Raw genomic sequence first — 25,878 nt, 5'->3', positions numbered from 1 at the left:
TGGTACTTCTGGTAACAGTCAGGGAAGGGTCACAGGCAATAAAAATTCAGGGGAGCCGATGACCTGTCCTCGCCTTTACTAAAAACACCCTGGAGGGGGCAGGCAAACAGAGCCCTGCTGGGGCCTGCAGCTGCCCATGCACAGGGCCTGACTCACCACCAGCCGTCCCGGAAAGCCATGGCGTCCGCGACAGCCGTGCTCCTAGCCACAAGCTCCCTGCGTGACATTCCCACATCCACTCAGGTTCTCTGCCCCTGCTTCCTGCTCGTCCTCCTCCACGGTGCCCCACTGCTGCCAGCCACACTTTTCCCTGCCTGCCCCGTGTCCTCGAGGCCTGGTCCCTTCCAGCCCCAGGCATCTGATTCTGTGCTCCCGAGCCCTGGGGACTGGGGCTGCTGGGTTTGCTTTCGGCCTGAGCCAGGAACAGGCGACGTAAAAGGCAACACATTTCATGTAATTTCCAGGCCCAGCAAAGTAACCTTGTGCAAGTAGCTAGGAGCCTAGGCCGTGCTGTTCCTTTATCCCCCCAGCTCATCTTCACGCCTACGGCCACAGTCACCGCAGTGCAGCCCGAGGGCAGCGCAGCCCCCACCTCCCAGCCATCCACCACCACTGCTCAGGTGAGAGCCCACCGCCCCTGCCTTGGGAGTGGAGAGGGTAGCAGGAGCCTTGGCCTTTTGGGGGGGGGACCAGAGCTGTCCCAGGCACTCCTGGCACTGAGGCACCATCCTCACCTTCCCTGCAGCTGTCAGTGCCCGGTGCAAAAGGGGTGCGGCACGTGGGGGGGTTCCATGGGGAGGGGGAGGGGCCATGGAGAAGGGGCTTGGGCAGGCTGGGAGGGGCAGATGCAAAGGGGAGGGAGCATGGGCTGGGGGGGTGCTGTAGGGAGGGGGCAGGGCCCACGGGGAAGGCTTTAGGTTGGGGGCTGGTTGCCTCGCAGGGGCCTTCCACTCTCACGTGTTGGTTCCAACAGGGCTGTCCCCAGGGTGCTGGAGCTGGTGCTGCCAGAGGCCCAGGGGGCTGTTTCCTGGCTGCCAGCTGCCACCTTGCCATTCGCTCACTGGCTGCCCAGGCTGCAAGCCCGGCCCTGGCCCCGGCCCCGGCCCCGGCCCCGGGAACCATGTCTGGGGGACTGTCTGGGCCCCTTGCTGAGGACTTGGGCCCCTTCCGCCCATCTTCTCCAGGTGCAGAACTTGGCCATAAGAGCCCAGCAGACAGTAGCACAAGGAGTGGCTTCCTCCCAAGCCCAGCAGCTCCCCGCCCTGGCCATGAAGCCAGCTCCAAGCAGCAGCCAGCCAGCCTCCAGCACTTCTCAGGGCAAGGCCGCAGGGCCTCCTCCTGCAGGCACCAAGGGCAGCCAGGCTGAGCAGCCAGCCGAGCACCTTAAAAAGGGAGATGGCAGCGTGCCCACCAGCATGGACTGCCGAGGGCATCCCATGAGCCGGACGGTGACGCCGGTGACCACCCACCCACTCATTGCCCCAGGTAAGGCCCCCAGCACCCCGGTGAGCGTGGCTGGGGGGCGGGAGATGGTGCAGAGCAGCAGAACCTCTAATCCCTCTGGCTATGCTGGGCTGCGATGTTACGGTGACGTGTCAGTGCCCCACAGCAGTGCGCAGTGCCACTTGCCAGTGCTCTGGGGGGTGTCAGTGCCCCACGGCAGTGTGCAGTGTCACGTGCCAGTGCTCCGGGGGGTACCAGTGCCTCATAGGAGTGCTGCATGTGATGCTCTGTAGAGACACTGCAATGCCTCATGCAGGTACTTGGTGGCAGTGCGACGTGCTGTGGGCCCGTGCTCTGCATGCTATGCCCTGTGGCAGGGCTGCGGCGGTGGGTGCTGGCCCTGTGGCACTGTTCCGTGCTGCTGGTGATCAGGGGTGGAGTGATGCCCAGGATGACGTGGCTCAGAGTTGTGTTGAGCTTCCCCCAGTGGCTGCTTTTCGTGCCAGGCTCTGGCGGGTGGTACCTGCTGGGGGATGGAGGAGAAGCTCTGAGGGCCGGGGAGGGCGAGTGTCTCCTTGAGACTGACGCGGAGGACGTGAGCCGGGCACAGGTGAGACGCCCAGTCCCTGGTCTTCAGCACAGCGGGAGGTGCCCTCAGTCCAGCCCTGTCCCCAGTCAGTCCAGACACAAGCCAGAGCACGGTGCTATCTGCAGCCACGGCTTCACGTGTGTTCGTGTGTGTTTGCCTGCACACGTGCTGGCTGCCTGTCGTCCCATATCCCGTGCACGGGGGCACTCGCTGGTGGTCCTCAGTCATCCCTCCCTGCGGTGTGCCAGGCCAGTGGCAGGGCCCTGTGAGGTCTGCTGGCCGCCTCTTGCTGGGGGCCCAGGCACCAGAACTGCACATCCCCCCACCAGATGGATTGCACAGCACCTGGGAAGTAGGAGCTGCGACTGACACAGGTGTGTCTGCAGACAGCCTGGATGGGGCCAGCCGCTCAGCTCAGGATTCTCCAAGCACAGCCAAGGGAAGGGGAGCTGCAGGGGAAACCCGCCTGATTCCCCGGGGTTCTATGCCTGCCCTGATGCCAGCACACGAGCACTGCAGGGAAGGGGCCAGCCCCAGCTGGGGACAGTGGGCTGCTCTCCAGGTCGCAGTACCGAATGAGGCTGACTAGGTCAGAGCTGTTTATCTCAGGGTTGTGTTGACTCTGAAACCTAATGACAACTTACCACTTTCACTGCTGAATCCTCCCATGGCTGTATCGTTTGTCTGCTCCTCTCCCACCACCTCTCAGGCACCAAGCCCTCCTGCTTCCCTTCTACCCCCAGGTACAGGGATACACTGTCAGTGCAAAGAGCTGAGCAGATGCAACACAGATGCTGTGCAACAGCCAAGAGGAACTACATTTAATGCCAAATGAACAGTCCAGGGCTCCTGCCCTGACTGCTTCGTCTCCCTGCCATGCTGGTTATTGCCCTGCTGTCGTTCACGTCAGAGATGCAGCGGTCTGTGGCCGGTGTTCCCACGTGCCGGCCTCCGTCCTGGGAGAGCCAGAGGGACTGTTTCCTGGACAAACCCTGTGCCCACGTACAGGCCCGGGCCCATGTGGAACCGGAAGCCGTTTGGCCCATAGACCACGTGTCCGGTGGAGGGGAGGGTGTGTGTTGGGGCCAGGCAAGTGTGTGGGAGTGCTTGTGGAGGGCTTACTGGGAGAGGGTGAAGGGCACTGGGGGCCTTTCTGGGTCGCCCTCGCTCTGCAGACCCCATCAAAGGGGGCAAGTGTTGGCCTCAGGGCATTATGGGAGGAGCAGGGCCCGACTTGGCACCCAGCCAGTCAGACACTGTGTGAGCCAGAGTGAGCATGGAGTGGTACTGGGCGAAGGGGGGCCCAGGAGCAGGCTGCAGGGGAAGCACCTGAGGGAGCAGAGGCTGGCCTTGGGCCGGGCTGGGGGAGGGAGAGCCACTCAGCAGGAGGGGAGCTGGTTGGTGGGGCTGACACAGGCTGTGGAGGAGGTGCTGTGACCAGCCAAACTGATGGAAGGGCAACTGGTGCTGGGAGCTGGGCCAAGACAGCCTAGAGAATGGTCGTGTGTTACTTCCGCAACCGATAACTCAGTGCTCTGCACATTGGCTGTGTCACCCTTGTACGCATTGGCCTTTTGTCCTGTGAGCTCACCCCGAGAGGAGGCCAGGCAGGGATCTGAGGCAAATAGAGTTAAAACAATCTGTCAGGGATGGCGCTTGGTCCGGCCCAGAGGACAGGGACTGGACTGGATGACCTCCTGAGGTCCCTTCCAGCTCTGTGAGATGTGGATATCTCCATATTTTAAAGTGCACAAGGAGCCTCCCCCCAGAGACTTTTGGGAGGGGACAGGCCAGTCAGGCTGGCCCTGAACACCCAGCCTCCATCAGAGCTAGCGAGGGAGCTTGGCTGCGGGCAGAGCATGAGGCCTTCGAGGCCTCCCCAGTGAAGGGACAGGGAGCACTGGAGCATGGCGGTGGCTGTAGGGTGCAGGGCTGTGCCGGGGCTTGAGAATAGTCTAGATGTTCTGCCGCAGCCCAGCTGGCTCCCCACTCTGGCCTTACACTCCTGCCGGTGGGGCTGAAATGACATGCCCTGAGACAACAGACTGTGGTCTGGAGGTGTGTCATGGGGTTCAGCTGGACCCCAGGAAATTTAGGAGGTTGGCACATCCCCTTGGCTGACTTTGCAAGGAGCTCGGTGCCTGGTGTGCCTGGAGGAGTCAGCAGGAGGTCGCTGGGTGCACGTCTGAGGAAGCTGGAAGCTGCAGACTGTCAGGCTGAACCTTCGCAGCGCAGCGCGGGGAGGCATTTGGGGTGTCCGGGTTCGGCAGGGGGCAGCTCTGATCTGGACGGAGTGGAAAGCACCTTTAGTAGCAGAGGCGCAACGCTTCGTGGATTTAAGTTCCCCTCCGAGTAGCTGCCGGTTCGCCCCTCCGGGGACGTGCAGACGAGCAGGACGTATTTGTGGAATCACAGGGCAGACGGATGCTTTTGGTTTCCCATCATTGCGAGTGAGTCTGCTGCGGGTGCTCGTCCTCATTCACTGCTGCTGCGATCACGTATGCCTGGCTTGGCCAGCCAGGGACTTGGCTGCTAGGGGTTGCTGTGTGGGGGGTGTTTCACATCCCCTCACTGGCAAGGCAGGTGCTGTTGAGTGCTGGCCATAGATGGGCTCCCTGGCTATGAACTTGCACCAGCCAAGGCAGGGAGAGAGCTGGTAGCTCCTTTCCAGCCTGTGATGGGCTGGGCTCCCGCACCTTCCCGAAGGGGTGAAAATGGCTCTGAAGGGCTGCTTGGCAGGATGGGGCCCCAGATGTGGTGTCCACTGGACATACAGCCCTGAGCAAACCTGACGCCCGCAGGGCAGGGACAGGCTGGGCTGGTATACAGCGAGGGGAGGAATGGAGTGTGACTGTCACTCTCAGGGCTGAGAGAAAGGAGTTGGAAAGAGCCAGGGGAGGCAGCGGCAAGGCATGAGGCTGCAGGGGCCTTAGCTGTTGATTGTAGGATCCCTGGGCTGGACACCGGGGTAGGGAGCAGCTCTGCCTTCCCCTCCCAGCTCCAAGCGGTGGTGGGGCGGGGATGGGGGTGGACTTTGAAGAGTGCCTGAGGCCATTCATATCGCGACACTGACGCCCCACCAGGGCAGAGCTCCAGTGACCTGGCCGCAGAGCCGAGGCGCATGGTGCTGCAGCTCGGGGGGGGCACGAGACGCTCCTGAGTGTTGGATTGGGAGTGGCCCTCTGGAGAGAGACACCCCCCTTCCAGCCCAGCGGGTGGGGCAGACCCCCAAGACAGCTCCAGGCACTTGGCAGATGCTCAGAGCCGGAGCAGCCGTGGGCCGGGCCGGGCCGGGAATGCCCCGGGAATGAAGGGAAGGGAACAGATACTGAAGCAGGACGCTGCAGAGCCGAGCGGAGGGAGGGCAGTGGTTCCCCTGTGGGCTTGAGGCACCCCCCGGAGGGCAGTACGTGTGCCGCTGAGCAGTGGGTCAGGCTCAAGCAAGGGAGGTCAGAGGCAGCTGCAGTCCGTCCTCGGAGCTGCGCCGCTCGCCCCCAGCTTGCAGCCCCTCTTCCAGCCAGGCTGGTCTGGCGCACACCAGGGGGTGCCCAGGGTGGCCAGGGAGAGGCGAGAAGGGGGAGCGGGATGGGGGCGCTGTCTGGGAACTGAAGGCGCGTGAGGCTGCAATTTTGTGGGTGACCCCAAAGCTACGGCCCAGGCTGCCTCTGCCACCAGCCCCAGCCTAGCCCTGCGCGCCCCGTGGGGGCTAGTGGAAGACCCCGCCCATTGCCACACCGCTGCTCCGTGGTGTGCACCCCGGTGCCTGCCTGCCGCTGGGCCCAGCAGCCTCACCCACCGGGCTCCCGTCCTTCATGCGCTCTCCATAGGTGCCCGGCTCCGGTGTGCCACCCCCTCCCCCGGCTCCCTCCCCTCCCCCCGGGTGACCCCGTTCACCCCACACGCTCCGCCCAGGCTGCTCCCGCTGCCCCCCAGCCCTCCCGCCTGCTATTAGTGGCTTCTGGCGCTGCGCTGCCCATTGGTTGCTATGGTGACCGCAGCATTGCTGCGGGGTCTAAATAAATAACCGCCTCAGCAGGAAGGGACCTGGAAAAGTGGGGGGGGGGGCGTGCAGCAACCAGACCTGTGTGACCCCCGCTGCCCCCCGACTTTCTCTTACAGGCAGCGGGGAGCTGGGACCCCTCCTGCCTTCCCCTCCCAGAGCCCTGCCCCCAGCCTTTCACAGGCTTTGGCCAGTAGCCAGAGGAGAGACAATGATGTGGTGCCGAGCTGGGTTTGGCCTCAGCATCTGCCGGGCCTGGAGATAAGAGGCTCGCGCCTGCCACGTCGACAGCTGCGCTGCAGCTCATCCAGGCTATGGCTGCGGGCCTGAGCGCGTGGGGGAGTGGTCCCTGCAGGGCTGGCACGGGGGGGGCGGGGGCTGGCCTCAAAGCAGCAGATGTGCCCAGGTGGGCTGAGCTACAGTGGGCAGAGGGGCTCCCTGAGCAACAGATGGCACTTGGTCTCCCAGAGAAATCCCTCGTTGCTTGGCACTGCCGGCAGGGATCTGGCTGGCTTGCAAGTGGCACAGAAGGGCCGTGCTGCTTTCAGCCGGAGGCCTGGCTGTGGCAATGGTGAGGGGACACTTATTAGTTCTTTGCACCCTGCAGCTGCAAATCATGTTACAAAGGTGGGGAGGCTGAGGCATGGAGAGAGGAAGGATTGACTGGGCAAAGGGCAGCGGGGTGGCACTGTGTCAAAGATGACATGACCTTTTTCTTAATCACTGCCACCTTGGATTTAAAATGACATTGAATGTTTCTGCACCAGTGTCCTAACGGATAAGGCTTATAACTGGATTGTGTTACCAACAACCAAATCGTACTAAAGAAAATGAGCCACTTCTTGCTTGGTAACTCTCACGGGTCAGGGCCCAGGGCATGCTGCAGGGCACTTCAGTCTGAGTGACCTGTGGTAGGAGGCCTCATGCTGCCAGGACTAAAATGTCCCCCTCAGAAATCTAAATATCATAGGTGCCAATTTCCCCACACCAAAGCGTGTTCGCTCTCATGGGGAGTTCTCTGTGAGGCCTCAGCATGACAGATAAAAAGGGACCGATCACCAAACTGAAAACGAAGAGCTGTTTGTGTGCAAGCATTTGGCACTTGGTCACAGACTACAGTCAAAAACCACCTGTACTTGATGCTTTATAAGAGCTCATCAAAAGTGCACAAGGGGCTTCTGGTCCATGACTAGGCCTCCAAGGAACTATAACAATACCATCATTGTAACCCCCAGCCCCCTGAAAATAAGGACAAACCCAGTCCGCTAAAAGAAATAATTTCAGTAGAAAAATTGGAATGCTAATTGGGAATGTTTAAAAATGTTTTACTCGGTGCCCCAAAAGCCACAATTGAGAAAGAAGTCGTCACTGATCAGAAAAGACAACCTAGCTTAGAGGGGAAGTAAAAAATGTCACAAACAGTATGTAAAAAGGGGGGAATTGGTAGTGATTAATGTAAATTCAGAGAAATTTTAGAAAATTGGCAAAGGAATCAGAAGGCCATAAGGAGAAATAAAAGGCCAGCAGAATAAAGGATGGTAAGAAGATTTTTAAGTATATTAGGAATAAAAGGAATCCCAATCGTCCATTGCTATCTGGAAGTGGTAGAATTGCTACTCCTGGGTGAATTCTGTGCTATTGTGCATATGGAGGATTCTTGTGCCCTGCAGATTTCTTTCCTTCCCCACAGCATAATGACTTTCTGGTGGGGAAGCAAAAGGAAGCCACAAGAGCAGACATGAGACTCTCCCCAGCAGTGTGTTTTGGGTGCCCAGGGCAGCTGATGAAGAGGTAAATCACTGGGGCAGAGGGCTGGACTGGGAAAGATGCAGCTGGTCATTCCTATCCTACACTGGGCACTGCTGCTAGTCTCAGCTGGAGAGACAAGGCTGGGACCAGCATCCAGGGCCAGGTCTCTCCAGGCTGCAGGAAACTAAAACTCTCCTTTCCTCTATGCACCTGTGTCCTGCACCTATCGTTCCTCAATTTCAGGGGGAGAGGTCAAATCTGGATAACTTGTACCTGGGAGTTTTAAAAGAGCAGGCTGAAGCACTCTGAGAACTGTTAGTGCTGATTTTTGGTAAGTCTTGGAGCAGCAGGGAAGTTCCAAGAGCGTCAGAAAGCCCTTGTTGGGCCAATATTTTAAGAGAGTAAAAGCAGGATCCCCAGATAATTATAGGCCTGTCACCCTGACTTTGACTTCCAGATAAATTATAAAACAGCTGATACGGGTCTCAATTAAAAAAATTAAAGGAAGGTAATATAAATAATGCAAACCAACATACCGTCATAGAAACTAGATTCTGTTAAGCTAACTCGGTCTCTCTTTTTTTATAATGAGAGTACGAGTGTAGTTGATAAATGTTACAATGTGATGTGATAGACTCAGACTTCTGTGAAGCTCTGTTTAGACTGTGGTTGCTATGTCAGCTTTTCTCCACACTCAAAATAGCAGTGGGTTAGGGTTCTGTTGTGAGAGGGGTATTCCGGTTCTGCTACCCCTCGAAATAGGCCCTTATTTTGAAATTATTTATGCAATTTGCATTGTGCAAACTGCATATGTTATTTCAAGATACAACTGCAGTCTAAACGTAGCCTACGCTACTTAATGCAGAACAGCACAACATTTTGATTGAAAACTGAGACTAGTGCGAAATCATCTTGGTCACATTAAATGAACTACAACCTGACTAGCTGCCAGGTCTCAATGTGTAGCCATAAAGTGGGTGCATTTCTAGTGGAGTGCTGTAGGGATCAGCTCTGGGCCCTGTGCTATATAACATTTGCATCAATGTCCTGGAAGAAATCAGGAAATCATCACTGATGAGCTTTGCAGGTGGCACAAAGAGTGAGGAGGTGGTGTATAGTGAAGAGGACAGATCACTTCTATACAGCAGTCTGAGCCATTTGACAAGCTGGGCGTAAGCAAGTATGCATTTCAATCTGGCCAAATATAAAGTTGTGTCCAAGGACAAGGCCCAGATCCTCCAAGGTATTGTGTAGAGTTAGGAGCCTAAATACCCTTGGGGAGCAGCCCATGCTGACGGCATGGGGGAGCCTAACCTGGGAAGCAGTGACAGTGAAAAGGATTTCGGGGGGTGACAGTGGATAATCAACTCAACAGGAGCTCGCAGTGCCCCGCTGTGGCCAAAAAGGCTGATACAAGCCTGGGGTGTATGCACAGGAGTCTCGGGGGAGCAGGTGAGGGTATTGCTGCTGTATTTGACGCGGGTGCGAGCGCTACTGGGACGGGATCATAGGTGATGAGGACTGGAAGAGGTGTCCAGCCGTGTTAAGAACAAGCTCACTTTTTGAGTTTAAGCGCAATCCAGGATCTTCCTCTGACCTAGATACGCTTGCCCTGCACCCTTCCCCATCGCTTCACTCAGGCCCCATCCCTGTAGGGGGGCTGGGGTGCACTTCAGGCAGCTCTGGTGCAGTGGGGCTAAGGCAGGCTCAGCCTGCCCTGGCCCTGTACCTCTTCCAGAAGCAGCCAGCATGTCCAGCAGTGGCACTGGTGGGGAGGGGGGCAGGTGGCACCACATGCTGCACCCCTTCCCCAGGCACTGGCCTCACACCTCCTGTTGGCCGTGGTTCCCTGTGTGTGTGAGCGTCAGAGCGGCCTGTTGCCCCTCTAAGGACGCTGAGCGGGGTGAGACATAGGAGCAGCTGCCAGCAAGTGCCCTCCGTGCCGACCCCTGTCATGTCCTCCCTTTCTGTGGAGATGGGGTGCAAAAGGAGCGGGGGGAGACCCTGACATTAGGAACTCCTCTATCTGCCTCCCCTACCCGGCACAGCCAGCGGGAGGCAGCTCCAAGCAGAGGGCAGGAGAAGCACACCAGTGTCGGGGAGGCAGCCCTTGCTAGCCTCCCAAACAATCAGGATCACCTGTCAGAGGCTCCAGGCTCTACCTGCAGACCCTGATCTAGTCCAGCCCTGTGCTCAAAGCAGGACCAACCCCAATTAAATCATCCCAGCCAGGCCTGTGTCAAGGCAGGACTTAAAAACCTCTAGGTAACCCGTTCCAGAGCTTCACCACCCTCCTGGGGAAAGAGTCTTTCCTAATATCCAACCTACACCTCCCCCACCACAGCTTGAGACCATTGCTCCTCATTCTGCCATCTGTCACTACTGGGAACAGCCTGGCTCCATCCTCACTGGAACCCACTTCAGGAAGTTGAAGGCTGCTATCAAATTGCCCCTGAATCTTCTCTTCTGCAAACTAAATAAGTCCAAGTCCCTCAGCTCCTCTTCGTAGGTCACATGCTCCAGCCCCTTCATCATTTTATTGTCCTCTGCTGGGCTTTTTCCAATTTGTCCACATCCTTTTTGGGGGGTGGGGGGGAAACGATGAACATTTTACTCCAGATGTGGCATCACCAGTGCCAAGTAAAGGGGAATAACCACTTACCTCAATCTGCTGGCAATGCTCCTACTAGTGCAGCCCAATATCTTGTTAGCCTTTTGGCAACAAGGGCACATTTCTGACCTGTATCCAGCTTTTCAACCACTGTAATCCCCAGGTCCTTTTCTGCAGAACTGCCACTTAGCCAGTCAGTCCTCAGCCTGTAACAGTGCTGGGGATGCTTCTGTGCCAAGTGTGGGACTCTGCACTTGTCCTTGTTGAACCTCATCAGATTTCTTTTGGCTTAATCCTCTAATTTTTTTACATCACTCTAGCTGTGTCTACACGTGCACGCTACTTCGAAGTAGCGGCACTAACTTCGAAATAGCGCCCGTCGCGGCTACACGCGTCGGGCGCTATTTTGAAGTTAACTTCGACGTTAGGTGGCGAGACGTCGAAGTCGCTAACCTCGTGAGGGGATCGGAATAGCGCCCTACTTCGACGTTCAACGTCAAAGTAGGGACCGTGTAGACGATCCGCGTCCCGCAACGTTGAAATTGCCAGGTCCTCCATGGCGGCCATCAGCTGGGGGGTTGAGAGACGCTCTCTCTCCAGCCCCTGCGGGGCTCTATGGTCACCGTGGGCAGCAGCCCTTAGCCCAGGGCTTCTGGCTGCTGCTGCGGCAGCTGGCGATCCATGCTGCAGGCACAGGGTCTGCAACCAGTTGTCGGCTCTGTGTATCTTGTGTTGTTTAGTGCAACTGTGTCTGGGAGGGGCCCTTTAAGGGAGCGGCTTGCTGTTGAGTCCGCCCTGTGACCCTGTCTGCAGCTGTGCCTGGCACCCTTATTTCGATGTGTGCTACTTTGGCGTGTAGACGTTCCCTCGCAGCGCCTATTTCGATGTGGTGCCGCGCAACGTTGAAGTTGAACATCGACATTGCCAGCCCTGGAGGACGTGTAGACGTTACTCATCGAAATAGCCTATTTCGATGTTGGCTTCACGTGTAGACGTAGCCTCTGCATCCTATCCCTGCCCTCCAGCTTATCCAGCTCTTCCCCATCTTAGTGTCATTTGCGAGCTTCCTGCTGGTGCACTCCATCTCCTCATCCAAATTATTAATGAAGGTGTTGAACAAAACCTCCCTCCCCTGGCACTCTGCTTGAGTTGGCTCCCAGCTAGAAATTGAGCTGTTGATCACTGCCTGCTGAGCCTTTCGAAACAGCCAGCTTCCTACTCACCTTGCAGTCTGTTCATCCAAGCCAGGCTTCTTTCACTTATTGGCAAGAATACTGTGGGAGACTGTATCAAAAGCTGACGAAAGTCAAGACAGGTCCACCACTTTCCCCATACCTGTGGAGCCAGTTGTCACATCACAGAAAGCAGGTGCTCAAAGATGGTGATCGGTGGCTCTGTAATCACCTCAGACAAGTCTCAGCACCTTTGGGTGCGTTAGATCTGACCCCACAGGCTTGTGCCTGTCCAGCTTTTCCTTCAGCTGTTCTTCCACTCCCGTGGGCCGCTCGTCTCCTTCCCACGCTGAGCTGTCCAGTGCCGTAGTCTGGGAGCTGACCTCGTCTGTGAAGACTGAGGCAAAACAAATGAGTATTTCAGCTTTTTCCACATCACCTGTCACTAGGTTGCCTTCCCCATTTAGTAAGAGTTCCCTGAGCTGCTGCTTGTTGCTAATGTACCTGTAGAAACCCCTTTTAGCTTCACATCCGTTGCTAAATGCAACTCCAGTTGCAGTTTGGCTTTCCTCATTATAACCCTGCATGCTCAGGTGGGACCTTTTTACTGCTCCCTACTCGTTTGTCCAACTTTCCGCTTTTTGTTGGCTTGTGGTGTGTGGGTAAACTCGGTGACGATCTCTCTGTTAAGCCAAGCAGGTCACCTCCCATCTTTGCTCTTCTTTTTGCACATCGGGATGATTCGCTCCCACACCCTCAGTAAGGGTTCATTAAAACACAGCCAGCTCTCCTGGACTCCTTTCCCCCTCATATTAGCCTCCATGGGGATCCTGCCCATCAGTTCCCTGAGGGCGTCTGTCTGCTCCTCTGAAGTACATAGTCCAGTTCTGATGGCCACAAGTCAGGAAGAATGTTGAAAAGTTGGAGCAGGCTCAGAGAAGAGGCACTGGAAATTATGGCATATCGTGACAGACGGAAGAACCCTATTCTTTGGTTTGTTCAGGAGAAAGCTAACGGTTGACTCAGTCACAAGCCACAGTACCTACCTGGGGAACAGAATTTTGACAGTCAGGTTCTCTGCAATCGAGCAGACAAAGGTCTGACATGATCCAGTGGCTAGAAGTTGAACACTGACAAATTCACCTATTACCAGAAAGGGTCATTAACCACTGGAACAATTTAGAAAGGTTGTGCTGGACCTTCAGTCACTGGAAATCTTGACATGGAGATCGGATGCTTTTTTTGAGCTCTGCCCTCTTCCAACCAAACATGAAGTCAGGCCCACCTATAGCCAATAGCACACAGGCAGGCAGACGAGATGATTGCAAGGGTCCCATCCAGTCCAATGCACTGCCCCATGGCTAAGAGGGGCAGAGAGTCTAGGAGCCCTGGTTACCTGACTGCTGCTCTCACCACACAGCAGCTTTCTTCCCCAAGAGCTGTGGTTAATAACACTCCCAGCCTGAACCATGTGAAATAGATGGGCAAAAGTTGTGGGTGGAGCGACTGCTTCGGTTCAAAACTGGCTGAGTCCTGGTTTGGGGACAGGAGGAAGGTCTCCAACTCTGACTGAAGCTAGTCTGGGAGATTTTTTTCCCAACATGATGTATTGTCATTTTCTCAAAATAGCCTGTTGAAGTCTCTAGGGTTGTTTTCAATAATCAGTGGGGAGACTGATGCTGATTCTGAGACCCCAGGCCAGTCCTGGAGGGTTGGCAACCTAAAGTAGCTTTAAATTTGGTGAGAGAATGCTGCAGGTTAACATGGGTTTGACGTAAATTTGACTTAAATGAGTGAAGTGCTGCAGCTAATTGGTATCCGAAAGGAGCGTGTGTGTGTGTGTGTGTGTGTGTGTGTGTGTGTGTGTGTCAGAGAGAGAGAGAGAATGTGTGTGTGTGTTTGTGGCTGCCCGCTGCTGAAACAAAGCAACGTTGCTTGTGTGTCATACACCCTGTAAGGCTAATGGAGAGTCTCCTCCAGCTGAGATGGGAGAGATTGTGCTTGCTGGAGCTGAAGATTGTGATTCCACCCCAGCCGTAGCCATGGAGTGTGCTGACCGTGTATAGCGCAAGGAAGTCGGAGGAGCTCATGGATTGGCTGGTTATTTCCTAGCCTATGGGACTGAGGCCCACCCAGGACCCACCCTTAAGTGTGCATGTGGGCCATGGCAGTGCCAAGCTGTAGTGGGCTTAACACAGTGGCCATGTGGGCCCACACGCAATGGTGGGTGAAAGTGTCTTTAACAAAGCGTCAGCCCAGCGAGGTGGGGAAGATACTGATCGTAGAATGATAGAATCCTGGGGCTGGAAGGGACCTCGGGAGGTCATCGAGTCCAGCCCCCTGCCTGATCTTGGGAGTGGGCAGCAAGGGGGGAGGTACTGATCTGGGGGTGGAGAGCAAGAGGGGGGAGGTACAGGTCTCGGGGGCTGTGCTGGTGGGCTGCGTGCAGGGGAGTCCTGCTGCAGACAGTGCAGCCTGGGCCCTGGTCCGTAGGACCAGAAGTGCCGCCCTCGGGCCTGTGTTGCAGGGGAAGAACCCTGGGGCCCCAGCTGGGATCTGCTCCCCAGCTCCCGCTGCCTCTTGTAAATCACAGGGCTGGTTTAGCTCCCTGGCACTCGCCCTACTTCGCCCCATCTGTCTGCAACCCGCAGGGCCTGGCCCCACCTGCCCTGGTCACTGACCTGGCAGCTGCCACCATCCCCCATGCCTGCTCTGGGGTTGCCATGGCAACCCCTTTTTGTAGGCATTTCAGGCAGAAAGGCCAAATCTGCATTTCAAAAGCCAGTGGTGGGTGTAATGGGAGCAGGGCAGAAGCCTGCCCAGCCCTGTCCTGCCCTCCAGGCGCCTGCCTAGGCTTGGCTCTCGGTGCTGGGAGTGGTGGGCTGGTGCCTGGAGGGCCGCTGGACCTCCCTTGTGAGGAATCCCAACAGGCATCTCACCTGCTTTCTGGAGCGGGGCTGGAGTCTGAGCACCTGGCGCTGTAGCACCCTCCGGGGCCTGGCCTCGGGGCTGGGCCTGGTGAGGGCTGATGAACTCTGCTGGCAAACCCGTCTCTCCAAGTCCCCGCTTAGCCAGCCAGGGAGCGTGGGCCAGTTCAGCCAGTGAAACAACCCCAGGCAGGGACCCTGCCCCGATCCCTGCACCCTGCGTGAAGCCCAGGCAGGGACCCTCTATGTGGTGCCAGACCTGGACGCCTCCAGGGACCCCACCTCCACCAGCCCTGAATGGGGATCCTGTGGGTGGGGCTGCCTGTCCTGCATAAGTTTTCCAAAAATCTGGCAACCCTATTAGAGGGGTTTAAGCCTGGGGGGAGGGGGGGCTGAAAGGGGTTTAAGCTGGGGGTTGGGGTTGTTTTGGGACTAAGAGGGGTTTAAGCAGGGGGGAGGGGGAATTGCATTTTTCTCAGGGGAGAGCCTCCCCCCACCCCCTGGTTTTGATTTGCTTTGGATCACAAAGTCTTTCTGAATTGTCAGAATGGGTCCCCATCTCGGAAAGGTTGCGACAGGCCAGGGAGTTTAGAAGGGAAGTCGCTCTTCAGAATTGAAAGGGACTTACAATATCACAGGATATTAGGGTTGGAAGAGACCCCAGGAGATCTTCTAGTCCAGCCCCAGCTCAAAGCAGGCCCAACCCCAACTAAATCTTCCCAGCCAGGGCTTTATCAAGCCTGGCCTTAAACACTTCTAAGGATGGGGGTTCTACCACCTCCCTAGGTGACCTGTTCCAGTGCTTTAACACCTATCCTAGTGAAATAGTTTTTCCTAATATGATGTCCATTACCACTGAACTGCTTAACCATTTGCAGTTCAGTTGCCTCGTCTGTAAAATGTGCATATATTTATTTACTTCACGGGGCAGTAGAAATGCCTAACCAATTTAGGTTTCTCACTAAAAGGCCAGGAACAACTCACATTAAACCCAAGGAGACGTCTTTCAGTTTCAGCTCCACCAAATTAACTTTAAAATTGCTTTTTTGGTCTGTAAGTGATTCAACTAACGCTTAATTCTCTGCTAATGGTTGCAGTTTTGGGGAGGCAGATAAAGCACAAAGCTTTTTACTTTTAAAAATAATTCCTAGAACATGTGCTTACTTATGTTAGGCAAAAGCCCCATGGTGGTACAGCTGAACTCTGGCAGCTTACTCTGCTGACAGTGAAGGTCAAAGAAAGAGTCCCCACACCCGTGCCCCTGTGACTGTGGCTTAAGCCATTGTTATTAGATACCCGTTCATCAGGCTGGGTGTTCACGTCAGAACTCTTCTGCTCTTACAGTTACATTCATTTCAAATGCCCCCATTCCAAAGCAGCCTTCCCCAGTTCCAGCTGCCCCCGTGCTCCCCACCATGAGCGGCAGAGCTCCTAGCAGGCTCCCAGACTCAGTCCCGGCAGGCAGCCCCATGAGGGATGGGGAAAGGGCTGAGATCACAGGCCTGATGCCTCGGGCCAGCCAGCAACCCAGGCTGGAGAGTTACACAACCTAGCGGGCTCAGCCTGGAGCTGAGCTCGGTGCTGCGAGCACTGTGAGATCTGCCAGCCATCACCCCCGGCCGAGACACCCCTCTCCTGGCGCGACCCTGGGGGGCACCTCACCTGGGTGCTCACAGCTGGCACCTGACCCACCTGCTTCCCCACAAATGGCTTCCAGGCCTGCTCACCGCTTCTCACCTCCCCCCAGCTCCAGCCTCCCCATTTCTACCCTCCCAGCTCTGGGCCCCCCCAGTTCTCACCTAACGCACAGAACCAAGCACCCGCAGCCCCCTCACTCTAAACAAATGCCCTCCCCCTCCCCTCGAGCCAGGCTCCCCCAGCCCTGTCCCCTCCCCCCAGGCGAATGCCAGCGAGTTGCGCTGGGCCACTGGAGCCGTGCAGACGTGGGGCGCAAGCACCGGGGCAGCAGGAGCTGCGCAGCTCCCAGGTGGAGCTGCAGAAGCCACACTGGGACCGAAGGGGCCATGTGGTACGGGGGGAGGGGCATGCCACGTGTGCGGCTCTACTGAGCCACGTTTGCCCCGCTGCCCCGTTTGCTGCCCATGTGGTGACCTGGGAGCGTGGCCCGGCTGCCTTCCAAAACGGAGGTGGCGGCTCCAGGGAAAAAGGTGCCAGAACACCGTTCTGGCAGGAAAAAAGCCCTGGCTTCCCCAGAGCTGCTGTGGCTGGGGAGTGGCCTGTGCTCAGCCCTTGGTACCCCTGGAGGGTTGAGGCACAGGACGGCGCCTGCCAAGTGCTGGTGCCTGGAGCTCCAGGTCTGAAGGGACCATCTGTCACAGCCTTAGTTCCTGGCTGCTGGATAATTGTGCAGTGGGGTGGGCTGTGCAGCCAGGTCTACCCTGAAATGAGGGCAAAGCCCAGCCTGAGGAGAGGCAGCTGCTTTAACCCTTATGGTGCTGAGGACACGTAAACTCAGCCTCAGCTCCCCCTCTGGACACAGGGCTGGCTGAGCCAGGGCTGCCTGGGTTCTCAAAGCTCGGTCCAGGCTCAGACCTGAGGCCAGGCTATTCTGAGCGCATGGCCCTGAGGCATTGGGTCAGTTCTGGGTGTATTTCTTGCTGCCGTCCCTCGTCCCTCCTTGAAGAAGCTGTTGCCCCTTCTCAGCTCCTGCACCCACTCTGAGAGCCAGCTGCCCCCACCCCAACCCCACAGCCCTGCTCTGAAAGGGCAGGCGGGGAGTGGTCTCACTGTCAAGGAGGCTGGGCTGGCTGAGACTCCCCCATGGCAAGGCTGTCCCAGCACCAGGACCCTACTGGCCCCTCAGTCCCAGCAAACAGCCAGTCTCCATCTGGCAAGCTGCCCCTTCCTGTGAGGGAAACCATCCCCAAGGCCTCCCCTTCAGCTCTCGTCCATGGTCAGATGCCCAGGGGCTGGACGCCTTCGGAGTGCAAAGGAACGTTGAGCTGCTGGTTCCTCGCTCACACAAGCCCTCAGCCCAGTTCTAGGCCTGTTGACATCCCCCACTCCTGGTGGGTGGGGGTGAGCACCACTCCCCATTGTGGTCTGGGAAACCACAGCCCGCAGCATTGACCTGCCCACAGTCTGGTGGCATCCCGGTCGCAGGCCTGTGCTGAATCCCCTCTTCTGATAGCTGTCAAGTTCAGCCAAGTGGCCCAGCAAATGCCCAGTGTGATTCTGGTTTTGCCCCTGGTGGCCCCAGCTCTAGCAGGCTCCATTCCCAAGTCAGGGGGAGGTGCCAACTGCTCGCCCAGGACTGACAATTCCAGCAGGGTCTACCCTGCCTCTGCCCCTGGCTGGGGCTTGGCACCAGGGCTGGTATCTGCTGCAGCAGCCCAGGCACGGGTGCAGAAGGTAGATTGGCAGCTCGCATCTCATGGCTGCACCATCCCCTGCCAGGAATCACCGTGTCTCTGGTGGGGAAGCCGAGACGGGGAGGGGAAAAAGGCTGTTTGTCTCATTCTGAGGGCTTCCTCCCCCCTCAGCGGCCCCCAGCGCTTTCCCTCACGGACCCGTCGGGCGCCGCTCTTGTGTCTCTACCCACAGAGGCCTGTGCTTCTGCCGTGCCGAGGTTTTAAGCGGGATAGGGAATGGAGCCCCGCTCAAGCTCCGCCACCACCCCAGGATGGGCACCAGTTTCAGTGTTCTGTGGCGGAGAGCAATCTCTTTATGCATCAGCGTGAACCCCTCTGAGCGCGTCGGTGCCCACCCCTCGCTTTCCACCCTATGGGCCCGGGCACGCAGCGTGCAGCAGGTCAGCTTCTGAAGTGATCCCTCCCCTCTCGCTGGGCTAGAAATGTTACCCTGAACCTCCTTCCGCCTGCCCAGCCCCAGCAGACGAGGGAGCTGGTGGAAAGGACCCGGGAGACATCAGTGAGAATTCACATGAACTGCCTCTGTTCCCAGGGGTGTCATGGGATGAGAGGAGGCTCAGGGTCCCCGTTGGTGGGAACTCAAACACCGCCGTGCCTGTGCAGTGCCCCTCACGCCTGTTCCTTGCCTGCCTGTCTCCTGCTAACCTGGCTGGGGAGTGAGGGGGGGACGTGCCACTCAGGCAGACACAATAAAGCTGCTGGAGTCACAGTTCAGCACCTTTCCCAGCGGAGCATGGCCCCGGTTGTGCATGGGTGGAGAGGAACAGAAGGGGCGAGGCACCTTGTGCCTGGGCACTGTAGAGGTGGGGACTGTGCCCTGGGGCGGCCAGAGGGCACTGGGGGGGAGTGGCCAGCCCTGGTATCTCATACATAGATGCTAATGTTCCCCGTGCGTGAGCAAGGGCTGCACGGCTGGGAGCGTGAGGGCCTTAGGGTGACGGGCGGCTCTGTGCTCTGCTTCCTCCTCCAGCGTACACCCAGCTGCAGCCGCACCAGCTCATTCAGCAGCAGAAGCAACTCCAGCACCAGTTTGTGATCCAGCAGCAGCAGCTCCAGCCCAGGCCTCAGCCACAGCTCATTCAAGGCAGCGCCGGCGCCTCACCCCAGCTGCAGCCTCTGCCCCCACCCACGCCCAGCCTGGCGGTGCAGCCCAGCCCACAGGCGCAGGTCCAGATTCAGAGCCACGCAGCCCCACAGGGCCCAGCCCCGCTTCCCCACCCACCACAGTGCCAACCTTCTGGTCAGCACAAACCCGGTGCCACCCAGCCATGCCAGCCTGCTCTGCATGCCCCTGCGCTCCAAGGCATGGGCCCGGTCCAGCCAGTTCCTGAGGGCGGACCTCAGAACGGACACTCTGGGTGCCTGAACCATGCCACCCAACGCAAGTTCCAGCATGCGTCAGCCGTGATCCTGCAGCTGCAGCCAGCCTTGGGGCCGGTGAGTGGGGCCCGGCCGGGCCATGCAGTGCCAGCTGCTGGGGGTGCCGGGACGGAGGTGGGGAGCCAGGCATGGGTGTGTGGTTGTGGCTCGGAGAAGGTAAGGTAGGGAACATCTTGCTGCAAATGTTTGATGACTGTTGACAGTGTCCCCCCCTTAGCGGCGTAGAGGGTCTTCTCTTCCTGGCCCCAGCTGCTGTGGGGTGTTTCTGTGTGCTGTCAGGCAGCCCCCGCTTTCCACCCCCGAGGCACCCACGGTTCACTGCAGAGCAACATGTTGCCGGTGTGCGAGGGAGCCCAGAGACACTGGCTGCTGCTACATTCTCCTTCTTGCCTGCTTCCCTGACAGCCTCCACTCAGCATCCAGGAGGGTGCTTGGAAAGACAGCCTTCCTGCTGCTAAGAACCCGGAGAGCCTGCCAGCGCCGCAGCCTCCACCCCCCCTGGCTGCCCCGACGCCCCCAGCTGCACCCCTGGACTCAGAGCTCTCTGAGGGCAACAGGCCCCCTACTCATGGTAAGGAGCCTTGGCTGTGCAGTGGGGCACTACCAGAAGGCTCAGACCAAGGGGAGGGGCTGGGCCTGGGTAGGGAATGGGGCAGAGCCGGATTGCTGGGGAGTGTTTGGGGGTGAAGCTGGGGGGAGGTTCCAGGGCGTGTTCTTGGCAGCACTTTGGAAAGACGCCATATCCCAAGGGGCTTTGCAGCTTCGCTTGTCCATTCAATCGCACGTGCATGGCCACAGCGCATGGCAGAGTCTGAACGGGGCAGGACGTCCCGGACGCAGGGAATCTGCAGGTGGGCCCTATGCCCAGATCAGCCACCACCAGGATCTGCACTGTGCTGCACTGCCCGTGGGCCGCCTAGCCTGCGGAGCAGCTCAGCCTACAGGGGACAGACTTTTTGCCTGCGCCTTCCCCGGCCGAGCTCCCCGTGTTCGGGCTGGAAGCTCACCAGCAGTCAGTGCTTGTCTGGCTAGAGACTGCACCCTGGCTCACGGTGTCCTTTGGGGACGAGCCCAGGGGTACAGCAGAGGCACAAGGAGGGAGTGTGGCTGGGGGCTGGGCCCCGGTCAGTGACTCGGCTGAGCAGTCTGACTGCAGTATGGTGACACCGACGGTGTGGGCAGCCACTCCCGTCTGACCCCAGTGCAGTGGTGGGCCTGCCTGGGCAGACCTGCATGGATGATGGCAAGGCCACAGGTGCAGCAGGGTCCCTGACTGGTGACGCTGGTCCTGCCATAACAGGAGCGGTGCTGGTGCATGTGGGAGCTGGCTGCTCCCATCCCCGGGGAGCTGTGCCCCTGTTCACCCGCCAGGGCTGGCCGCAGCACAAGCACTGTGTAACACAACCCCTACCCCCTATGTAACGCAACCACCCTGTGACACAGCCCCACAACACACTGCTCCCCTACCGCCTCTGTAACACAACCACACAGGGGTGGATTCCAGCAGCGACTTTCTCAGCACAAGGGGCTGTTACCACATCTTGTCGAGCTGTCACTGAGCGCTGCTGAAACATCCCTGGAGCTTTCCAGTTGTCTGGGGTGAGACCAGCGTGGGGGGACCTGAGCCAGGCCCCTCTGAACCTCAGACCCCCTTCCTCCTGGCTGTGAGCAGGTGTGTGGGAGCTGTGATGAATCTCTTGTTCCCTCCCCAGAGCTGGGCACAGCTTGGCATAGGCCAGGGGGCTCCGGCAGAGCCAAGCCCAGTGTGCATCCCTGCGGGGGGCTGCTCTGGCTCACTGGGCCCCACACTGAGGTTGAGCTGGTTTTCAAAGCCAGGGCTTTGCTGCGGTTTTCCGTTGTTTTAATTCCAGTGCAAACAGGCTGGGCTCAGAAGCTGCCTTCCCAGCCCAGTCCTTGCGGCACTGGGCCGCTGAGACGGACTGCTCGGCACCGGGCTCGCAGCAGTGCAACGGCAGCACGCCGCAGGGGCCATCCGCCACCCTCCGCTATGGTGAGGTCTGGGCCACAAACCCACAGGGCAGGAAGTGGCTAGAAGAGCCGTCAGGCGAGATCAGACAAGGCCTCCAGGGTCCGTAGGCAGAAGCCCATCAGTCCGCCTCCTCCCCGCGCCCGGTGGGCCTGGGGTGCTGCAGGCTGAGGCAGGAGAGCTCGTTATCCCAGGGCCTGCTGCGAATGATCTGACTTGCAGCCAATCAGCGGCCGAGCCGGGGCGGGAAAGTCACAGTCCCCGGCACGGGCCGTGCCTGCACGCCAAGTGCTCCGGGCACTGTCAGCATGGGGCCAGCCCCATCAGTGCCTCTGCGGCTAAGTGGGGCTGGGCTCCCCACGGACACCCAGCCCCTGGGCTGTGCTCTGGGCTGCAAGAGCCACAGCTCAGCATAGGCCTGTCTGTCAGGGGCACTGGGGTGGACACATCCCACGGCTCCTGCAGAGCAGGAGAGGGGCCGGGTGGGGATGTCCATCAGTGCGAGTGGGGAGAGCGCCAGGCACTGGGCTGGGGGGTTGTGCACTGGGTGGTGTAAGGGTGGGGGAGGAGAGCACTCTGATCATGGGGGGTGCAGGCATGGCTGTGTGCCACAGTGGGGGAGGGGAGCAGTGTGTTGTGGGGCTGTGCCGTGGGGTGGTTGTGTTCGAGGCGGTAGGGGAGCGGTGTGTTGTGGGGCCGTGCCGTGGGGTGGTTGTGTTCGAGGCGGTAGGGGAGCAGTGTGTTGTGGGGCCGTGCCGTGGGGTGGTTGTGTTCGAGGCGGTAGGGGAGCGTTGTGTTGTGGGGCCGTGCCGTGGGGTGGTTGTGTTCAAGGCGGTAGGGGAGCAGTGTGTTGTGGGGCCGTGCCGTGGGGTGGTTGTGTTCGAGGCGGTAGGGGAGCGGTGTGTTGTGGGGCTGTGCCGTGGGGTGGTTGTGTTCAAGGCGGTAGGGGAGCGTTGTGTTGTGGGTCCGTGCCGTGGGGTGGTTGTGTTCGAGGCGGTAGGGGAGCGTTGTGTTGTGGGGCCGTGCCGTGGGGTGGTTGTGTTCAAGGCGGTAGGGGAGCAGTGTGTTGTGGGGCCGTGCCGTGGGGTGGTTGTGTTCGAGGCGGTAGGGGAGCGGTGTGTTGTGGGGCTGTGCCGTGGGGTGGTTGTGTTCAAGGCGGTAGGGGAGCGGTGTGTTGTGGGGCCGTGCCGTGGGGTGGTTGTGTTCGAGGCGGTAGGGGAGCGGTGTGTTGTGGGGCCGTGCCGTGGGGTGGTTGTGTTCGAGGCGGTAGGGGAGCAGTGTGTTGTGGGGCCGTGCCGTGGGGTGGTTGTGTTCGAGGCGGTAGGGGAGCAGTGTGTTGTGGGGCTGTGCCGTGGGGTGGTTGAGTTCGAGGCGGTAGGGGAGCAGTGTGTTGTGGGGCTGTGCCGTGGGGTGGTTGTATTCAAGGCAGTACGGGAGCAGTGTGTTGTGGGGCTGTGCCGTGGGATGGTTGTGTTAAAGGTGGTAGGGGAGCAGTTTGTTGTGGGGCTGTGCTGTGGGATGGTTGTGTTCGAGGCGGTAGGGGAGCCATGTGTTGTGGGGCTGTGCCATGGGATGGTTGTGTTAAAGGCGATAGAGGAGCGGTGTGTTGTGGGGCAGTGCCGTGGGGTGGTTGTGCTGGAGGCGGTAGGGGAGCAGTGTGTTGTGGGGCAGTACCGTGGGGTAGTGGTGTTCGAGGTGGTAGGGGAGCAGTGTGTTGTGGGTCTGTGCCATGGGGTGGTTGGTTTACAGAGGCAGTAGGGGAGCAGTGTGTTGTGGGGCTGTGCCGTGGGGTGGTTGTGTTACAGGTGGTAGGGGAGCAGTACGTTGTGGGGCCGTGCTGTGGGGTGGTTGTGTTCGAGGTGGTAGGGGAGCCATGTGTTGTGGGGCTGTGCCATGGGGTGGTTGAGTTAGAGGCGGTAGGGGAGCGTTGTGTTGTGGGGCTGTGCTGTGGGGTGGTTCTGTTCGAGGCGGTAGGGGAGCAGTGTGTTGTGGGGCTGTGCCATGGGGTGGTTGAGTTCGAGGCGGTAGGGGAGCGTTGTGTTGTGGGGCTGTGCTGTGGGGTGGTTGTGTTCGAGGCGGTAGGGGAGCAGTGTGTTGTGGGGCTGTGCTGTGGGGTGGTTGTGTTCAAGGCGGTAGGGGAGTGGTGTGTTGTGGGGCCGTGCCGTGGGGTGGTTGTGTTCGAGGCGGTAGGGGAGCAGTGTGTTGTGGGGCTGTGCCGTGGGGTGGTTGTGTTCAAGGCGGTAGGGGAGCGTTGTGTTGTGGGGCTGTGCTGTGGGGTGGTTGTGTTCAAGGCGGTAGGGGAGCAGTGTGTTGTGGGGCTGTGCCGTAGGGTGGTTGTGTTCGAGGCGGTAGGGGAGCAGTGTGTTGTGGGTCTGTGCAGTGGGGTGGTTGTGTTTGAGGCGGTAGGGGAGCGTTGTGTTGTGGGGCTGTGCAGTGGGGTGGTTGTGTTCGAGGCGGTAGGGGAGCGTTGTGTTGTGGGGCTGTGCAGTGGGGTGGTTGTGTTCGAGGCGGTAGGGGAGCAGTGTGTTGTGGGTCCGTGCCGTGGGGTGGTTGTGTTCGAGGCGGTAGGGGAGCGTTGTGTTGTGGGGCCGTGCCGTGGGGTGGTTGTGTTCGAGGCGGTAGGGTAGCGGTGTGTTGTGGGGCCGTGCCGTGGGGTGGTTGTGTTCGAGGCGTTAGGGGAGCGGTGTGTTGTGGGGCCGTTCCGTGGGGTGGTTGTGTTCGAGGCGGTAGGGGAGCAGTGTGTTGTGGGTCCGTGCCGTGGGGTGGTTGTGTTCGAGGTGGTAGGGGAGCAGTGTGTTGTGGGTCCGTGCCGTGGGGTGGTTGTGTTCGAGGCGGTAGGGGAGCGTTGTGTTGTGGGGCTGTGCAGTGGCGTGGTTGTGTTCGAGGCGGTAGGGGAGCGTTGTGTTGTGGGGCTGTGCAGTGGGGTGGTTGTGTTCGAGGCGGTAGGGGAGCGTTGTGTTGTGGGGCTGTGCAGTGGGGTGGTTGTGTTCGAGGCGGTAGGGGAGCAGTGTGTTGTGGGTCCGTGCCGTGGGGTGGTTGTGTTCGAGGCGGTAGGGGAGCAGTGTGTTGTGGGTCCGTGCCGTGGGGTGGTTGTGTTCGAGGCGGTAGGGGAGCGTTGTGTTGTGGGGCCATGCCGTGGGGTGGTTGTGTTCGAGGCGGTAGGGGAGCGGTGTGTTGTGGGGCCGTGCCGTGGGGTGGTTGTGTTCAAGGCGGTAGGGGAGCGGTGTGTTGTGGGGCCGTGCCATGGGGTGGTTGTGTTCGAGGCGTTAGGGGAGCGGTGTGTTGTGGGGCCGTTCCGTGGGGTGGTTGTGTTCGAGGCGGTAGGGGAGCAGTGTGTTGTGGGTCCGTGCCGTGGGGTGGTTGTGTTCGAGGTGGTAGGGGAGCAGTGTGTTGTGGGTCCGTGCCGTGGGGTGGTTGTGTTCGAGGCGGTAGGGGAGCGGTGTGTTGTGGGGCCGTGCCGTGGGGTGGTTGTGTTCAAGGCGGTAGGGGAGCGGTGTGTTGTGGGGCCGTTCCGTGGGGTGGTTGTGTTCGAGGCGGTAGGGGAACAGTGTGTTGTGGGGCCGTGCCGTGGGGTGGTTGTGTTCCAGGCGGTAGGGGAACAGTGTGTTGTGGGGCCGTTCCGTGGGGTGGTTGTGTTCGAGGCGGTAGGGGAACAGTGTGTTGTGGGGCCGTGCCGTGGGGTGGTTGTGTTCGAGGCGGTAGGGGAGCGGTGTGTTGTGGGGCCGTGCCGTGGGGTGGTTGTGTTCGAGGCGGTAGGGGAGCGGTGTGTTGTGGGGCTGTGCCGTGGGGTGGTTGTGTTCGAGGCGGTAGGGGAACAGTGTGTTGTGGGGCCGTTCCATGGGGTGGTTGTGTTCGAGGCGGTAGGGGAACAGTGTGTTGTGGGGCTGTGCCGTGGGGTGGTTGTGTTCGAGGCGGTAGGGGAGCGTTGTGTTGTGGGGCCGTGCTGTGGGGTGGTGGTGTTCGAGGCGGTAGGAGAGCGTTGTGTTGTGGGGCTGTGCTGTGGGGTGGTTGTGTTCGAGGCGGTAGGGGAACAGTGTGTTGTGGGTCCGTGCCGTGGGGTGGTTGTGTTCGAGGCGGTAGGGGAGCGTTGTGTTGTGGGGCCGTGCCGTGGGGTGGTTGTGTTCGAGGTGGTAGGGGAGCGTTGTGTTGTGGGGCCGTGCTGTGGGGTGGTTGTGTTCGAGGTGGTAGGGGAGCGTTGTGTTGTGGGGCCGTGCTGTGGGGTGGTTGTGTTCGAGGCGGTAGGGGAGCGGTGTGTTGTGGGGCCGTGCCGTGGGGTGGTTGTGTTCGAGGCGGTAGGGGAGCGGTGTGTTGTGGGGCCGTGCCGTGGGGTGGTTGTGTTCGAGGCGGTAGGGGAGCGGTGTGTTGTGGGGCCGTGCCGTGGGGTGGTTGTGTTCGAGGCGGTAGGGGAGCGGTGTGTTGTGGGGCCGTGCCGTGGGGTGGTTGTGTTCGAGGCGGTAGGGGAGCGGTGTGTTGTGGGGCCGTGCCGTGGGGTGGTTGTGTTCGAGGCGGTAGGGGAGCGTTGTGTTGTGGGTCTTTGCCGTGGGGTGTGCGGGGATGTGCAGAGCTCTGGTGTGGATAAGTGGTTTGGTGATTTCTGCAGGCAGCACTTTGTGTCGTTTCCCGTGTTG

The 25,878-nt window shown here is 59.2% G+C and overlaps 1 protein-coding gene across 3 annotated transcripts in view; it reads left to right on the top strand.

Moving 5' to 3' along the window:
- Window positions 1-25,878, top strand: part of PHC2 (polyhomeotic homolog 2) — a 107,888-nt gene that overhangs the window by 64,695 nt on the left and 17,315 nt on the right. For 2 of the 3 annotated variants that reach the window (XM_074975599.1, XM_074975600.1), the window contains exons 6-9: window positions 465-620; window positions 1,185-1,485; window positions 18,854-19,320; window positions 19,669-19,834. In XM_074975599.1, the coding sequence (XP_074831700.1) occupies window positions 465-620; window positions 1,185-1,485; window positions 18,854-19,320; window positions 19,669-19,834 (1,090 nt within the window). The remainder of the gene's footprint in view (window positions 1-464; window positions 621-1,184; window positions 1,486-18,853; window positions 19,321-19,668; window positions 19,835-25,878) is intronic. The other variant, XM_074975601.1, reaches the window with a different exon arrangement.

Source organism: Carettochelys insculpta, chromosome 23 (assembly GCF_033958435.1).
Source record: "Carettochelys insculpta isolate YL-2023 chromosome 23, ASM3395843v1, whole genome shotgun sequence".
Lineage (NCBI taxonomy): Eukaryota > Metazoa > Chordata > Testudines > Carettochelyidae > Carettochelys > Carettochelys insculpta.
Note: the sequence above shows the minus strand (reverse complement) of the source record. Positions and strands in the feature narration are given on the sequence as shown.